The following is a 19,389-nucleotide window of genomic DNA, read 5'->3' as shown; positions in this document are numbered from 1 at the left end:
TGAAAAAAGGAAATGAGGTAGTGCTGTTGGAGGAATGCACCAGTGATACGTTGACACTGCACAAACCCAATGCTGGCTAACTTGCAGGAGAACTGTGTAAACAGATTTGGACACAAATGTTAGTCGTCTCTATCATAAAACAAAATGTAATTACAGGATCACCACACAGTTTTAGCAGCTTAGAGAACGGCAGTAATTTGAACACACGCGTTTGTGGTTTTCTTTTAATTGTGGTCAAATAAGATTGTCTGTCATTCAACATGTCAATGAAACTCATTCATGATTGAAAATGTGTATCTTTTTAAGTTCCTTAAAAGAGTGAAAGGTTGAAGAATTTGGTGAAAAAAAAGTGTAGATGTTTTTCTATTGGATTTCAGTTTAGGTACTAAAGTTCTGTCTGCAAAAAAAAACTATAAAAAAATGTCTCTACAGATTACAAATAATATTCAAATGTTCCTAATCATCACCTTGATGCAGACATGTTTTAAAGTTGTCTTGAGTCTTCTTGCAAGCAACTCTTCTTCGCCTATAGTGTGTGTGATGCAAGTACCTTTAGTTAAGCTCCTCCCACCTGCTGTCAGATTCAATCTATTGCTATCAATGATAAAATATATAGATCATAAAATGAAAATGTTTGGTGGATTTCTACCTTTAATTAAATCAATTGATGTCTCCGTGTCGTGTTGAGTTTCATCACTGATGTTGAGTCAATGACAATTGCGTATTAACTTGTCACTTGTCAATCAAGGTTAATGTTTACCATGTACATCAAAGCTTTCTCTGGTTTATTCCTGTTAAATTATTGGTGCAACATATTTTTTGTGACATGTGTTTTACATTTTTTCTCTTAACAAATATTGGCTGAATATTATCACTTTCTATTTCCAATTATAAAATGTTTTTTGTTTTTATTATTTAAGTGATTTCCATACAAAGTTTGTATAAAATAGAATATTTTTTTTATAGGATTTTAGAAGTTTAAATCAATCCCCAGTGTTCAAAAGTGCTGTCTGCGAAATAATTCACGTCAATAAAACTCATAAATGGCTTAAATTATTTAAAGGAGAATTATACATATATACATATATATATATATATATATATATAAATATGTTAAGGTTGTCTTCAGTCAATTCTAGGTAAGCACTTCAACTCTTCTTCGCCTACTATGTGTTACGGAAGCAAATGCTGTTGGATTCGGTTGATTGATCTTAAATGATATAAAAAATATATAAATCATTAAATTGAAATGTTGAAAAACTCTTTTAATAAAACTTTTCCTGCTCATTCTTTTAAAATTTGGAAATGATTTTTGTGCTTATCGGTTTCTTTTTCAGAAGCAATGAATAGCACCCTCTGGTTTACACAATTCTCCTCTTAATACACATGAAAAAAAACAAAAAAACACAATCATTTCTTTCGCCATCACAGGTTTTGTTATTGATAGAAACGTACAGAAGCTGTGCCCGTGGAGTGGACACCTGAGAACCTGCACCTGACCTCGGGAGGTTTTTGTCCGAATACGTGAGCGACTGTTAAGACAGCTTTTACAGACTCTGTGTGTGTGTGTGTGTGTGTGTGTGTGTGTGTGTGTGTGTGTGTGTGTGTGTGTGTGTGTGGGGGGGGGGGGTGTGTGTGTGTGTGTGTGTGTGTGTGTGGACCCTGAGACGGCACGAGGCTGTCGAGAATGTGACACCGGTTGCTCTTAAAAAAGGCTGACTCCTCTGTGCCACTGTTGATTCCGGACCGCATGCTTGAGCTGATCCAGGCTTCCTCTCGTCTTCTCGGTGAGTCTGAGCGCTTGTTCTCTTCACCAGCCGAGGACGTCTTGAGCGGAAGCGAGTCTCGGCCGAGTGGGAAAAGGTTTTCCTGCCGACCTTCCTTCCAGGATGAAGGAAGATGTACGGAAAACAAATAATATAGTTATATATCTATATATATATATGTGTGTGTGTGTGTGTGTTCGTATGTACATGTATGAAACAAGTTTAAGGAAGAAGTCTGGCAACTGGAAAACTTCCATTACGGGCACAGGAAACTGTGTGTCGTTGAGGTAGAGTTTACGAGACCAGCGCTCACAAAGGGGGATGAGGGCAGCCCGGCGGAGATGGATCTCCCCGGGGCGGAGGGGCAATGTCTCGAGCCCCCGTTTTCCAGCACAGGGCACAAAGTCTTAGGCGAGTGGAACCCATTAGTCAGCCCCGCGTCCTGGTGCCGCATCAGATCGGCGTTCGGCCGCTGTGTCTTGCTCTCCTGCTCCTTGCTGGGATAAGCCACCGATTTGATCGAAGGAAGACTCGAGGGGCTTCGGGGGCTCGCCGGAGCCTCGTCCTCGGCGGGCAGGCTCACCAGAGAATACCGGTCCGCTGGTAATGAGGGCCCACTCTTCCCGTCGTTCTCGTGGTCCGCCTTGGTTTTCCCGAGGTCCATCAGCTCAGAGTGAACGATGACTTCCGCCTCCACCTGGTTGGTGGAGACGACGGCGCACAGCCTTTTGTCCAGATCCTGCAAAAGAAAGAGAAACGCTTACGCACAAATCCACTGGTGCAAGAAAACAGACTTTGATCTACACAAGCACAGTAAGATTGTAGCAGCAAGTTATGAAAACGACTTCTTTTTTTTAGCATTCTAATGAAAGCCACGTGCGTGAATTCCATTTTTATTTTGTTCTGCAATCCACTGTGTGTTCTGATGCACTTCTCAAGTGAACGTCTTTATAGACACTTCGGTCCAGATCAATCACCTGCTTCATGTGATCTGATCCATTCACTTGTGTCATGTAAAGACGTGTGAAGAACATGTTGTGTTACATGAGTTGTTATTTAACGTGTTGTTTAATGTATTTATTTTGTGTCAATTATATGACTTTCTAGTGACCAAAGCATAGAGGTGTTATTATGTGTGGGTTTTTAGACAATCTAATATTTGTATACGTGACATGTTATTGCCTTCACTGGTGCGAGCAAGTGAGTATGAGCTTTTACTTTTTGGGAATAGCATGTATTAGAGATTCACACGTGTATATGCCATTATTTCACATGTGTGCATGAGATGATTTCATGTCTGATGATTTAACACATGTGCATGATATGATTTCAAACCTATGCTTGAGACGATTTCACATGTGTGCATGAGATGATTTCATACATGTTCATGAGATGATTTCACACGTGTGCATGAGATGATTTCACACGTGTGCATGAGACGATTTCACACGTGTGCATGAGATGATTTCACACGTGTGCATGAGATGATTTCATGTCGGATGATTTAACACATGTGCATGATATGATTTCACACGTGTGCATGAGATGATTTCATGTCGGATGATTTAACACATGTGCATGATATGATTTCAAACCTATGCTTGAGACGATTTCACATGTGTGCATGAGATCATTTCATACATGTTCATGAGATGATTTCACACGTGTGCATGAGACGATTTCACACGTGTGCATGAGATGATTTCATGTCGGATGATTTCACACATGTGCATGAAATGATTTCACACGTGTGCATGAGATGATTTCACACGTGTGCATGAGATGATTTCAAACCTATGCATGATGTGATTTCACACGTGTGCATGAGATGATTTCACACGTGTACATGAGATGATTTCACACGTGTGCATGAAATGATTTCACACATGTGCATGAAATGATTTCACACGTGTGCATGAGATGATTTCACACGTGTGCATGAGATGATTTCACACATGTGCATGAAATGATTTCACACGTGTGCATGAGATGATTTCACACGTGTGCATGAGATGATTTCATACATGTTCATGAGATTATTTCACACGTGTGCATGAGATGATTTCATACATGTTCATGAGATGATTTCACACGTGTGCATGAGACGATTTCACACATGTGCATGAGATGATTTCACACGTGTGCATGAGATGATTTCATGTCGGATAATTTCACACATGTGCATGAGATGATTTCATACATGTTCATGAGATGATTTCACACGTGTGCATGAGATGATTTCACAGGTGTGCATGAGACGATTTCACACGTGTGCATGAGATGATTTCACACGTGTGCATGAGATGATTTCATGTCGGATGATTTCATACATGTGCATAAGATAATTTCATACATGTTCATGAGATGATTTCACACGTGTGCATGAGATGATTTCATACGTGTGCATGAGACGATTTCACACGTGTGCATGAGATGATTTCATACATGTTCATGAGATGATTTCACACGTGTGCATGAGATGATTTCACACGTGTGCATGAGACGATTTCACACGTGTGCATGAGATGATTTCACACGTGTGCATGAGATGATTTCATGTCGGATGATTTCACATGTGCATGAGATGATTTCATGTCGGATGATTTCACACATGTGCATGAGATGATTTTACACGTGTGCATGAGATGATTTCATACATGTTCATGAGATGATTTCACACGTGTGCATGAGACGATTTCACACGTGTGCATGAGATGATTTCACACGTGTGCATGAGATGATTTCATGTCGGATGATTTCACACATGTGCATGAAATGATTTCATACATGTTCATGAGATGATTTCATACATGTTCATGAGATGATTTCACACGTGTGCATGAGACGATTTCACACGTGTGCATGAGACGATTTCATACATGTTCATGAGATGATTTCACACGTGTGCATGAGATGATTTCACGTGTGTGCATGAGATGATTTCACACGTGTGCATGACATGATTTCAAACCTATGCATGAGATGATTTCACATGTGTGCATAAGAGGATTTCACACGTGTTCATGAGACGACTTCACATGTGTGCATGAGACGATTTCACACGTGTGCATGAGATGATTTCACACGTGTGCATGAAATGACTTCACACGTGTGCATGAAATGACTTCACACGTGTGCATGAGATGATTTCACACGTGTGCATGAAATGACTTCACACGTGTGCATGAAATGACTTCACACATGTGCATGAGATGATTTCACGTGTGTGCATGAAATGACTTCACACGTGTGCATGAGATGGTTTCACACGTGTGCATGAGAAGACTTCACACATGTGCATGAAATGACTTCACACGTGTGCATGAGATGATTTCACACGTGTGCATGAGAAGACTTCACACATGTGCATGAAATGACTTCACACGTGTACATGAGATGGTTTCACACGTTTGCATCGGATGATTTCACACGTGTGCATGAAATGACTTCACACATGTGCATAAAATGATTTCACGTGTGTGCATGATATAATTTCACACATGTGCATGATATAATTTTACACATGTGAATGAGATGATTTCACACGTGTGCATGAAATGATTTCACACGTGTGCATGAAATGACTTCACACGTGTGCATGAAATGACTTCACACGTGTGCATGAGATGATTTCACACGTGTGCATGAGATGATTTCACGTGTGTGCATGATATGATTTCACACGTGTGCATGAGACGACTTCACACGTGTACATGAGTTGATTTCACACGTGTGCATGAGACGACTTCACACGTGTGCATGAGTTGATTTCACACGTGTGCATGAGACGACTTCACACGTGTGCATGAGATGATTTCACACGTGTGCAGAAGAATATTTCATTTACATGCATTCAAGAATTTCACATGTGTTTATGTAGTATTTTGTGTTTGTTATGTGTTTGCAAAGAAACTCTAAATAAATGTATATCTAATTTAAATATCCTGACACTACCGAGTGAAGGATTCTCATTTGAATCTACATCAGAGAATCATTTTCAAATGAAGTGCAGAGACGTTCAAAATAAAGATGACAAAGTGTCGCCTCGTGACTTCAGGCCATTACCGTCCAGATCCTTCAACACACACACATGTCATCTCAGAGACAGATCAGAGCTTCACGACCACACATGCCATTAGTGCTAATGACTGCTAGAGTTAGTGAGACAGGTCAACCGTTAGGTAAATAAACATTTGATTTGGTCGATCCATTTACCGTGACGTTATCATTAGTTATGGTGAGAGCTCCGTTAATGAGTTTGGGAGAGTCCTCTGTTATGGTGTCCCTGTACCGAGTGATTCTGTTGGCCCAGTTATGACTCACAGAGCCGTTCCAAGCAGCCTGCAAGGTTAACAGCACAGTGGATGCACAGTAGATAAAGAGGTTATCCCGGCGATTAATGTGAGAGAGGATTTCAACCGCTGGGGTTTTTTACCTTCAGCTCAGACGCAAGGTCGTCCTCCAGATCTCCCGACGCCGCCAGCAAGGTTTGCTCCTCCTGGGACTGGTGGCGTTGTTGGATGGAGTCTTGGCCGCTCTGAGGCACCAGCGTGTCCAGCTCGTGGGCATCGGTGCAGCCCGTCATGTCCGCCGGAGTCGGGTAGCCTCCTCTCCTGTACTGAAGGGCCACAGATGTGGAGTCCAAGCCACCATGCACCTCCCTGTTGGGTTCCAAGAAGAAACAAGGGGTGAAATACAATCCGACGTTGTCAAAGTGGATCTGTTGCCTGCAGGAGAACAAACCTAAAAAACTAAGATGACGAGGAAAGGTAAAGATTTTAGTCCGTCCCGATGCCAGTGATCCTAGTGCAGATTACTAGGGGACTGATGTACTAAGGGGTTTTAGTGGCCCTCAGTGGCCATGTTAAGATGTTCACATCAGAGTTACATTAACAATCAATATTGATCATAAATGAACACACAGTAGTTTACTTATTAAACATATTAATATGTTCTCATTCGCAAAATTAGTCTGTATTTATAAAGAAAACGTTGATCATTTTATAATGAATATTTTTTATCCGCTATTTTACACTATTCATAAGAAAAATAAGAAGGAATTATGAATTGTTTTTATAATATAACAAAGAAAATGATTCACGTCTGATGCTTCAAGTCAAAAAAAGTCATGAAGATTTGTTTTGGTCAAAGTGGATCTGTTGCCTGCAGGAGAACAAACCTAAAAAACTAAGATGACGAGGAAAGGTAAAGATTTTAGTCCGTCCCGATGCCAGTGATCCTAGTGCAGATTACCAGGGGCCTCATGTACTAAGAACTTAGTAAATCTTCTACTAAATATGTCCGGAAACTGAAATCAAGAAGATGGCGCAGCACAAAAATATTTGGAAGTATGAATCTGTGCGTGACACGAATTTAGGCACTTTTCCTAAAATAGCGGATTAAAATATTCAGTATAAAACGATCAATGTTGTCTTAAGAAATACAGATTTATCAATTTGGTGAATGAGAACATATGAATAAGTTTGTGAATAATTTAATATCTACTCGTGTAACTTCAACTACAGTGTGTTAATTTAAGATCAATATTGATGGTTAATGTAACTCTGGTGAACATCTCAACGTGACTAGTGAGGCTGACATGCATCTGAGCATCTGATCCGGGCTTACGCCACCTACAGACTTGTGGGAATTACAAACTTTTTAACGCTCTTTTCATTATTGATACCTATGGACTTTGACGTAAAAGGTGGGTCGGCACGTTTTTCTGTGCGTATAACCTCTTAGTACATGAGGCTCCTGGACTTTGCCCTTCGGAAATAGGTCCAGCAAAATGACCCCAGTTGATGCTCATCCTTTGTAAGCAGACTTGTTTGTAAAAGTGTGGAGAATTAACTAAATCTCCTGCTAAAATTGCTTGAAAACTGTATTGTCTTTTTCCACTGCCTCCTCTGAGCACTGCAGGTATTGTATTGGTTTTGTTTTGTATTTACACCAGCACAGTATGTCCAAGCAGATACTGTTACTGTACTAATATCAAACTCCAACTCTCCTGACACATTTTGTAAATGTTTAAGTCTCCAAGATGCAGTAACTTCCTCATCATGACCATTTTTTTCAAATTATTTCTTTATAAAGTTGCTCTGAAATCTGGGCAAACAAGAGTTACGAGAGTCTATTAGTAATCACAGCTGTTATCACGCCCCGCTTTGTTTATACAACAAGTCCCTTGGATTTTGAGACTTCCGGGATTCATGACGTGCCGTGACAAACCTTGATGCTGGACCAATCACAGCAGAGTGGGCGTGGTTATGGTCAACAAGATTATGTTTTCAGTGGGCGGAGCTTAAGATAATTTTCTAACGTCAATATTTCAATTTTAAAAGAGAGTTTTGTACAAACAGACACTGATGATACAATAGAGTCACACATCTTTTTAAGACTCACTTTAATCAACGCATTAGTTGCTCTTTAAATAATAGATAAGCGGTTTATTGTCCCTGTCGATGGCGCTACAACATCTGTGTGAATCGCAGACACATGGCATCATGGGAAAAAAAGGGAGTGACTCATCCATACAGGCACAAAGCGACCTGGGATTTCTGTCAGCCCTGCAGCTTTCACACACTTGGTTATTTTTCCCTTCTGAGGCTGCAGTGGTGAGTCCACTGTTTGCATAGTCCTCGCCCACTGTTTCATGCTTCAGTGTCAGTGTAAAGATGGACTGTTGAGATGTTCGCTGTGTCCCTGGGATCAACATCTCTTTGAGTTTTAACGGCAGCTCGGGGTCATTGTGTCAGCGATACATTCGAACTCGTACCTGCTCTTGCCCTTCCGAAAACTGAAGCACATGCAGAGAAGGATGCAGACGAGTCCCAGACACACTCCGACGATGATGCCGGTCACAGCGTGGATGTCCAGCTCTGTTCCCCAACAAAGAGAGACAAAAAACAAAGATATTTGATTTATTTTTCCATCAAAGTCAACACAATCCTTGTTTATTTACACACGAGAGCAGACAAGCGAACTGAGCAGTTAACTCATTGAGATTCATGTATTCCGGGGGATCTTTGGCAGTCGGAAAAACAGAGCCTGGATGAAACAGATGGCCGAGGCTCTCGCCCGCCCACCGACCACGTGGGATCTCACACACACTCGCCGCGACACAAGTGAGCAAAACCAAAAAAAAAAACCTGTTACTCCGTCTCGTTGTGAAGGATCCCGGCGAGAGCAGGGAATCCCCGGAGATCACTGAAGATGCTCATTTATTCTCTTTGCCGCGACAATATTTGCACACATGGAATCAAGAAGTCTGTTGTTTCTTGTCGTCTCTTCCTTTTGGCCGAAGCCAAACGACTCAATGACGAAACCCTCCAGAGGTTTAGATCAATTAAAATCATTAATTATCGTCCAAATAAGGAGTTTATTTACGCTTTTCACGCCGACAGACATCCCATAAATGTCAGACATGCAGTGGTCAGTGACTGTATCGTGGTTAACCTTCTGGTCACTGTTTCACAGAACTTTATCTTGTATTTTTTACAGTAAAAACAGACAAAACAAATACAAACACAAACAAATATATTATTTAGAGTTTTTGTTTTTACTCATTTTCACTTTGATTTTTGAGTGAACTTACAAGTGATGTGTTGATGAGGCTTCATGAAGCAGCTTATGCTGTATCACGATACAGTTTAAAGACCACTAGATGTCACCCTCAGTGAAAATGATGTTTCATTGAATTAGTAGATCAGAGTCAAAGATTATAAAGCAGAGAGTGACATCTAGTGGTCTTTTAAAATGAAGACACTGTATCATTAAACAACCGATGCTGTATCATGAAGCCTCATCGACACAATACTACAAAATACCATCTTTTTGAATGGGACCACACACAAAAGACAAACTCGTCTCACACTGTTCGACAACAAAAACTCTCTCTCCTTCCCCTTAACCTCGAGAACCAAAAAGACTTCCTCCGACTCCGTCTCATGACACCTTCACTGACGTACAACCCTGATCTTAACCAACTACAAAATATTGAATCTTCAGTTTGATATTTTTTTTAAATGGAGGACAACGATGTTTCAGACGAGGGTGGAGAGACAGCAGGATCAGAGGAGCTGTAATATAATTTACGAGGTTAATTAATGGTTAATTACCCGTCTAGAAAGGCGCTTAACAAATAACCTTTACTTAATTACTTACTTACTTACTTAATTACTTTAACCGTCCAGAACATCCCGGTTCAAGAACTCTTTCTACCCGTCTGTTGTCCGTATCATCAACATGATTTTAATTAAATTATATTATATTATATATTTAGCAATGATTAATTATGTATTTGCAAATGTTATTTTATTTTAATGTATTGTATTTTATACATGTATTTTTATATCATTCGTATTATTTAATTTTTATATTCTGGAACGCCGGCATTAAAAGTTTTAAGATTATTTCATGTTGTTAAAATTAGGTTATTGAGAGTTTATTAACTCTGTGGGAGTTTTGGAAAATGATAATTAGTTTGTTAAGAGGTTTTATAAAGAGTCGTAAGAGAAATCTCTACTTTGCAGATTTTCTTTGTTGGAGGGTTGAGAACAAAACCGCAGAAAGGGTTCATGGGTAAGTAAACGTTTTTTATCACACTTACCAACATCTTTTAGCTGAAGCTAATCTTTCTGATCAGCAACAGCTTTTGTTTTTACAGTTTTTTAGTCACATGTATTTTATATAAATTCATATTTGTTTTTCTTCCATAACATTTGTCTTTAACTTCTCCTGAACCAACTCTGCTCTAATGAATATAATTTAACTGAACATTTTTGTTCTATTTCATACATATTAACACGTTCAATTTTTTCTTATTTTACAATTTTTGTCAGCTGAAATTAATCCGTTTTAACTCAGCTTCTGCTTCTAACACCATAGTTTTAATATATTGTTGAAGACATCACCAATATTCACTTGCAAGTAGTGATGGTTCGATGAACTGTCATTACTTACAGAGTCCACTAGATGGCGTCTCTGCACTATTTCCCTTTGTTTTGAACAACTGTATTAAAAAAACGTCATTTTTAAACAGATGACGCCACCTACTGACCTCTGAACAACATGAGACTGTTTCATGAAGCTTCATCAACACATCACTACTTGTAAGGTAGAAGGGAAAATCGTTCTGTTGCAAATTCAGAAACCAATAAAAAGATTGTTTAGAATACATTGAAAGTGCTTATTTGCACCGTAGCCATTAGCTACGTTGAGCTATCCCCGTTCCTTTCACAGAAGCTGTCATTAAAAAAAAAGACGTCTGAAACTGACTACTCTTCCTATAGAGTTTCTTATCAGGGTTTTGCTTCCGCGATTCGTTCTCAAAACCACAGTCAACGCACGATCTTTTCATGGCTACGTACCGTACATGGGAACAGGAGTGTGAACATCTTTCGCCGCTGAATACGGACCCGCTCCCACCTCCGTCAACGCTCCGACCTTAAAGAAGTACTTGGTGCCGCTCAGCAGACCGTGGACCTCCTCGCTGGTCATTTCTCCTGGAGAGAAACACGGGAGTCAGGAGGGTTGAAATATTGCGAGGAAATTAATTATCTTTTGTACTTTTAACGACTACTTGTACTTGTACGTTTTTATTTGTTCAGGCTTTTCCTTGATTTTCTGGAACTCCTGTGTTGTTCTCTGTGTTATCTTGATCTTTAAAGTATATATTTTATTGAGTATTGTTTTGATTTTTTAAGCGCTTTGTGACCCTGGTCTGGAAAAGTGCTCTATAAATACAAATTACTTTCTTACTTACTTACTTTTATCATTTTTAACCAACATGCATGCAAATAATAGACTCTATAAATGATTCAACATTTACTTCTAAGCTAGTTTCATAATACAGATGCAACACATTTTAGGATTTTACAAGATTAATATTATAATTCAGTCGCTTTCTTTAGATAAATGAGGAATTATTATATTTTTAATGACTTATTTTGCACTTTGGATGTTAAAATAATGATTAAATTAATCAATATCGTCGTGACATATTATAAATTAAGGTTTTCATGCATTTTGAAATTACATTTATGTTAAAAATAATGCTCTAAAGATCTTCAGCCAGACTCACCATCCTGGGAAAGATTCCTCCACAGGCTGTCAGGCTGGTTAAAGACGTCACTGAACAGGATGCTGTAGCTGACGATGATACCGTTGGCCTCCAGTGGAGGGCGCCACTTGACCAGCACAGACGAGGAGCCCAGTGTGCTCAGCTGAAGGTCCTGAGGCGGTGTTGAGGGCCCTGAGGGAGACAAGACCGGCTCGGTAATTATGGAGCAGCAGCGAAGCGAGGGAGCTGGGATTCTTTTTCTAAAGAGTCCTACAGGGGGGGGATTGAACTTCACCCATCTGCCTCCTTCTGTCCTCGCCACCTGAGTCTAGGAGGGCGGGATAGGGGGAGGCCACGGGCGAACCGGCTCAGGTGATGATGTGGTACAAGACCACAAAAAAAGGAGGAACACTTGGTGAGGAGAGGAACATCTACACTTAGTGTTTTTGGTGAATCCAGGACATGTTTTGAACCAAAAACAAAAATGTAACGTCGGAAAAAACTTAATATTAATGGAGGTTTGGGTTGTTGGATGGAGAATAGAAGACGACCTCGATGAAAAATGAGCATCGTTTCACCCTTAATACACATCGTATTTGAATGAAGAAGACCAAAAATAGAAGTATTTTCTCCTATTTTGAAATACTATCTTTGTGGCATAAACCAGATTTGCAACTGCGCATATAAAAAGTGAAATGGAAAAGAACTGCATAATGACACAATTAAAAGAAGGTGAAAATAAATACATATAAAATAAAATAAATAATAAATAAAACTGATTACAGGACTATGAATAGCTTTAGAAAAAAGGCCATAGTAAAACTAAATAAAAGTCAAATACATCAATTAAAAAAAGTAGTTTTTTTCTGGGAAAAAAAAGGAAAAATCCAGAAAATTGAAAGAAAACAGCTAATAAATAATTAGAATTTAAAAGGTTTGACAAATAGATGAAACAACAAGGAAAAAAGTAACAAAACACATTTCAATACAATAACAATGTGATGGGAAAAGATCAAGAAAAAGGTGATACAATGGCTTGAAAAAAGAAAAGGAAATAAATAAAATAAAATATAAAGAAAAGACGAGTCAATAGCAAACACAAAAGCACCAGTAAGTCAAGTAAGAGTTCAACAATGTAAATAATAATAAATAAATAAAAAAACATAAATAATATTGAATAATGTAAATACCTATCATGAATATTAATGTATTATTTATTTAAATATAATGAATACATTTATTTTAAGTTACTGAATATAAACATTTAAATATATAAATGCAGTAACATGAAAAAAAAGCATCCAAAATCTAAACACAAAATAATTCCAGTGTAGGACGGAGCGTTATAGAAGGTCCTTCATCCCAACTGGTGTCAGGATATTTAACTCTCTACTTTAAATATCCTGATGCTAATCCGTAGTGTGTTTTTCTTATTCTTCTCGTGTGTTTTTATTTTATTTTATTTTATTTTATTTTATTTTATTTTATTTTATTTTATTTTATTTTATTTTATTTTATTTTATTTTATTTTTTTTATTTTATTTTATTTTATTTTTATTCTATTTTATTTTGTTAATAGTAAGTAAGTAAGTAAGTAATATTTATTTATATAGCGCTTTTCGAGACCAGGGTCATAGTGTTAAATTTCTAATATTGTAAATCATTTGTATATTTTTAAGATCGTTTTATTTTTTTTATTTTTTTTTATTATCTCTTTTATTTATTTTTTTTCCTTGCACTTTATTTTTTTTCATCTGCGCTGTTGTAAAAGTGTGTTTCCCTTCTGGGGATGAATAAACATTTTCTATTCTTCTATTCTATTCTAATTAACAAATGTTTAAAAACAGTTAATGTTTAACTTTCACACTAAGTATCAACTTCATCCTTGAGGAAAATGAACTTGAGCTAAAACTGAACTAAAAAAAACATGTAAAACAATTGTAAATTCTGACCGTATTGACGAAGGTATTTCAGTTAATTCTGAGCCACACGACGTCATGTGTTCAGAAGATGAAAAAGGAGTTCCTGCTGTTCTTCCACTTCAACAGTAAGAAAACGTGTCACGTCTCCACAGTCGCTCGTGAAATGAAGCAATTCGACACAGACGAGCTAATTGCCTAAATGGCTTTTTGATTGTTCCGCGTTCGCTCGATAAGTCATTGTTATGAAAATGAGGCCAGACTGATGTTATGATGAATGGAAAAAAAATGGCCGAACGTATTAATCAGAGCTCGGCGCCGACTCACGGTCTGACAGAGTCGCCTCCTCCACGCTTCCGCTGAAGGGTCCCACGACGTCCACGCCGTTGGACTGCACCGCCAGCTCGTAGCGCGTGAAAGGCTTGAGGGCTGAGAGGAGGATCTCCTGAGCGGAGCTGCCGGAAAGATTGGAGGTTCAAATTAATATATATCACTTCTACTGTAACTTTCTTAGTAGAAACACATTTGAAAATGTCAGGTTGGATTTACATTCAAGCTCTGATGAGTTTTTTATTGTTGCTTTTATCTTATTTTATTGTGTATTGTGTTTTTTTGTGAGTGCACGAATGCTCCTACCCAGGTGCAAAACAAATAGACTCAGGGACTCACTCATTCCTCGGGCTATTAAATTGTAAAATTCTGAGTTCGGGGGCAGGAGTGGAGTGAAAGTATCTGGATGTTCTGTTCTATGTTAGTCTTTGTATCCTTTGTCTTTGTTATTTTTCTTTGATCAATGTTCTTTATCTTTAGACTTAGATTGTATCATCTTGTTCTTTCTCTTTATGTTCTTCTTCTTATTTTATTTTGTATGTATTATTTTTTATTGTTTATGAAAAATTGATGGCTACTGGAAAAAAACAATAAAGTTTTACCTACCTACCTAGATTTTATGCTACAGATTTTTACTAACCTGATGTTATTATTTTACTTTTCCTTGAGAGCTTTTGAAGGAACTTCTATTTTTATAAATGTATTGCTATGTAAGTGTGCCTCTTTCTAAAGTAATGGAAAGCAGGCCAACCGACAACTTTGCAACAAGATATAGTAAATGTTACCTTCTGGTCGAATGGACTTCAATTATGAATATATTTTGTATATTTGTTTTTAACTAAATCAATATTCATCTAAAGAGGTGACTCGACTAAGCCAGGTTCTCTCTACAGAGCTCCTACAGAACTGTGGGGACTACTTACTAGTGATGGTCTGGTGAAGCTTCATGAAACAGTGTCATGTTGTTCAGAGGTCAGTAGGTGGCGCCATCAGTTTAAAAATGATTTTTCATGAGAAAAGTTGTTAAAATTAAAGGAAAATAGTGCAGAGACGCCATCTAGTGGACTCTTAACATAATGACACTGTTTCATGAAGCTTCATCAACACATCACTAGTAATTTACACCCTTATTATTCGGTTTTAACATAAACTTTTTGTTATTTTAAAATAAACTAAAGCTAAATTAAATGGCCTTTGCTTTTTAATTTAAAACTAATTTTTCGGTTTTTAATCTTGTGAAATATCCCCAGTTAATTTTGAGTTATTTTGCTAGTTGTACATATGAATGACTGACAATAAAGATCCATCCCTCCATCCATCCATCCATCCATCCATCCATCCATCCATCCATCCATCCATCCATCCATCCATCCATCCATCCATCCATCCCTCCCTCCCTCCCTCCCTCCATCCCTCCCTCCCTCCCTCCCTCCATCCAGCCATCCATGCTTCCATCCATCCATCCATCCATCCATCATCCATCCATCCATCCATCCATCCATCCATCCATCCATCCATCCATCCATCCATCCATCCATCCATCCATCCATCCATCCATCCATCCATCCATCCATCCATCCATCCATCCATCCTTCCATCCATCCATCCATATTATCCATCCTACCATCCTTCCATCCATCCTACCATCCTTCTATCCTTTCATCCATCCATCCATCCATCCATCCATCCATCCATCCATCCATCCATCCATCCATCCCTCCCTCCCTCCCTCCAGCCATGCATCCTTCCATCCATCCATCCATCCATCCATCCATCCATCCATCCATTATCCATCCATCCTTCCATCCATCCATCTATCCTACCATCCTTCTATCCTTCCATCCTTCCATCCTTCCATCCTACCATCCATCATCCATCCATCCTTCCATCCTTCCATCCTTCCATCCATCTATCCTACCATCCTTCTATCCTTCCATCCTTCCATCCTTCCATCCTACCATCCATCATCCATCCATCCTTCCATCCTTCCATCCATCTATCCTACCATCCTTCTATCCTTCCATCCTACCATCCATCATCCATCCATCCTTCCATCCTTCCATCCTTCCATCCATCTATCCTACCACCCTTCTATCCTTCCATCCATCCATCCATCCATCCATCCTTCCATCCATCTATCCTACCACCCTTCTATCCTTCCATCCATCCATCCATCCATCCATCCATCCATCCATCCATCCATCCATCATCCATCCATCCTTCCATCCATCCTACCATCCTTCTATCCTTCCATCCTTCCATCCTACCATCCTTCCATCCATCCATCCATCCATCCATCCATCCATCCATCCATCCATCCATCCATCCATCCATCCATCCATCCATCCATCCATCCATCCATCCTTCCATCCTTCCATCCATCCATCTATCCTACCATCCTTCTATCCTTCCATCCATCCATCCATCCATCCATCCATCCATCCATCCATCCATCCATCCATCCATCCATCCATCCATCCATCCATCCATCCATCCATCCATCCATCCATCCATCCATCCATCCATCCATCCATCCATCCATCCATCCATCCAACCATTTATGGTTAGGGGCGTCATAGCTCAGATGGTAGAGTGGTTGCCTGCAGTCCAAAAGGTTGCAGGTTCAATCCCAGCTCCAGACAAGTTTGTGTCGTTGTGTCCCTGAGCAAGACACTTTACCCTGATTGCTCCTGAGGGCAGATTCGGCGCCGTGTGGTGCAGCCTACTCCCATCAGTATGTGTGAATGGCTGTCAAAGCGCTTTGTGACCCTGGTCTAGAAAGGCGCTATATAAATAGAGATTATTATTATTATAATCTTCTATCCTTTCATCCATTCATTCATTTTTTTTTTAATTTCCTAACCACTATTAAGTCTTGTTTCATACAATCTTTAAAAAGATAATATTCACATTTCTATATCTATTCATAGTTCTTGTCGATGACCTGCTTTTCAAATGCACACTCCCTCACAGGAGATAAAAATATTTTGTCGACTAACAAATTTACGACGACAATTTCATTTACTGAGCCAAACTTTCTGCGCTCATCCCTGCTGCCTTGATTCCGTATCATTTCTCTGTGAGATCACCAGCAGGGTACCGACCTGGTGTGGTAGGTGACCAAGGAGGCGTTGGTGGTCCCGACCGGACTGCAGCGCACGGTGTAGTTGATGATGCGCACGTTACTGAAGCGTGGTTTCTCCCAGCGGAGCCAGATGGACGTGGAGCTGTTGGCTCTGGCTTGGATGGCACTCGGGGGCAGCGGCGGCGGTCGCATCGGCAGAGGAGAGGCTGAGACGAACACTCATAAGTAATGGAGTCACGGCCATTAAAAAAGTGTTGGATTGTTACGTTTGTCCGTCGGCTTGTCTGTTCTCCCCTTCCACACCGACGCCGATCCCTCGATCTGTTTGTTGAAGGCCCAGACTCTCACCTCGTACTGCTGGTCGGTGGCTGGCGACGGATAAATAATGACTCAAGATGCTTCAGGGCCGAACTGAAAAAAAACGCTGGTCTCACCCAGTCCGGTGAGGAGGTGATGCCGGGCTTTTTTACGCAGCCTGACGGTGTGAGTGTGCGTGGTCTTGTCCGGTTTGGTCGCCCCGTCCGCATCCACCTCCCGACACGACAGCTTGTAGCCGGAGATGATGGTGTGATTGGGCGACGGGTGCCACGACACGTTCAGGGTGTTCTCTCGCGGTCGCACCTTCAGGTACGTCGGTGCAAAGATCACTGGGATTTGACAGAAACACACAAACGATTGGTTTCAAATGCTCCTTTTTTTCATATCTACTGTTGAAACTGCATTATCGTGTTTTTGGTGAAAGAGTACGATCAGTAAAATCGCATTCCTCGGCCAAAAGTCGCATGAACCTGTAGCAGAAGAATGGATTCCTTCGCCAAGACTGACAAACTATCGTTTGTCTCCATTTAGGACTTATTTTGTACTTTGTAGTTTTTTTTGTAGTTTTTTGTTTTGTAGTTTTGTAGTTTGTTTTCATGTCTAAACAAGAAGGATCTGTCTCGCCTGCAGTTAATACAGAACTCTGCAGCAAGAATTCTGCCCTGCTCTAGTAGAAGAACTCACATTTCCCCGATCCTTAAAACTCTTCACTGGCTGCCAGTTTCTTTCAGGATCAACTTTAAAATTCTGGTTCTTACTTTCAGATCTATTCATGGTCAGACCTTCCATCAGTGATCTGATCCAGACTTACACCCCAGCTCAGGCTCTGAGGTCTGTGGATCAGAATCTACTGATGGTTCCTGAACTTCAGGACCAGAGGAGAGAAATCCTTCCAGACTGTTGCTCCTAAGCTTTGGAACCATCTCTGTGTTTGATGATCTACTGACTCCTTCAAGAAACATCTCAAGACACTTTTATTCGTGCAGACTTTTCCTTGATTCTCTGAGACTCCTTTGTTGTTCTCAGTGTTATCTTGACCTTTTAAGTATATATTTTATTGAGTATTGTTTTGATTGTTTAAGCGCTTTGTGACCCTGGTCTAGAAAAGTGCTCTATAAATATAAATTACTTACTTACTTACTTAATTTAATCACTTCAAGTAGTTTTTTTCTTACCCATGCTGTGGTCGCTGTGGTTGAAGTGGGCCAGAGTTTGGTGCTGAGCCCACTCGGATGGGACCCCGAAGCCGACGCCTGTACCGGCGGCTATCCGGAGGCGGTACGCCTGGTTGGGCTGCAGCTCCCGCAGCGTGAACTGGGTCTCGTTCCCCCTCACCTCCACCGAGAACACTTGGTCTACTGTGGACAAACATCGTAGATGTATTTCTATCAATCAAGCACTTAATGAAATCCATGAATCTTTTAGATATGATGTGTTGATGAAGCCTCATGAAGCAGCTGATGCTGTATCACAATACAGTTTGAAAGACCACTAGATGTCACCCTCAGTGAAAATGATGTTTCATTGAATTAGTAGATCAGAGTCAAAGATTATAAAACAGAGAGTGACATCTAGTGGTCTTTGAAAATGAAGACACTGTATCATTAAACAACCGATGCAGTATCATGAAGCTTCATCGACACATCACGACATCAATTGCATCAGATTTAACGTCATCTCCAACTGCATATGCATGTATTCCACTCACACTTCTCCACAGTGCTGTACTCGATGCGATATCGTGTCACGGCTCCTCGACTGAGTTTGGAGGACAAAGGATTCCACATCAGCCGGATGTCAGTGGGCGACGTGCTGGCAATCGTCAGTTGAGGGGGGACACTCGGCACTGCAGACAAGTGGACGGAGCGCCCCCAGGAGGTCAATGAGTCTCTCTGTATTTTTTCAAAA

At 40.0% G+C, this 19,389-nt stretch overlaps 1 protein-coding gene across 1 annotated transcript in view; it reads right to left on the bottom strand.

Moving 5' to 3' along the window:
- Positions 1-1,545: 1,545 nt before the first annotated feature.
- Positions 1,546-19,389, bottom strand: part of igdcc4 (immunoglobulin superfamily, DCC subclass, member 4) — an 88,139-nt gene continuing 70,295 nt past the window's right edge. The window contains exons 9-20 of the mRNA XM_087793271.1: positions 19,190-19,327; positions 18,657-18,839; positions 17,598-17,810; positions 17,430-17,531; positions 17,183-17,369; positions 14,076-14,203; positions 11,851-12,021; positions 11,138-11,272; positions 8,545-8,647; positions 6,202-6,427; positions 5,982-6,107; positions 1,546-2,505 (exon numbers count right to left, since the gene is read on the bottom strand). Coding sequence (XP_087649397.1) covers positions 2,023-2,505; positions 5,982-6,107; positions 6,202-6,427; positions 8,545-8,647; positions 11,138-11,272; positions 11,851-12,021; positions 14,076-14,203; positions 17,183-17,369; positions 17,430-17,531; positions 17,598-17,810; positions 18,657-18,839; positions 19,190-19,327 — 2,195 coding nt within the window. The 3' untranslated portion in view covers positions 1,546-2,022. The remainder of the gene's footprint in view (positions 2,506-5,981; positions 6,108-6,201; positions 6,428-8,544; positions 8,648-11,137; positions 11,273-11,850; positions 12,022-14,075; positions 14,204-17,182; positions 17,370-17,429; positions 17,532-17,597; positions 17,811-18,656; positions 18,840-19,189; positions 19,328-19,389) is intronic.

Source organism: Callionymus lyra, chromosome 6, assembly GCF_982586985.1.
Source record: "Callionymus lyra chromosome 6, fCalLyr1.hap1.1, whole genome shotgun sequence".
Lineage (NCBI taxonomy): Eukaryota > Metazoa > Chordata > Actinopteri > Syngnathiformes > Callionymidae > Callionymus > Callionymus lyra.
This window is presented reverse-complemented; position numbering and strand designations above follow the sequence as displayed.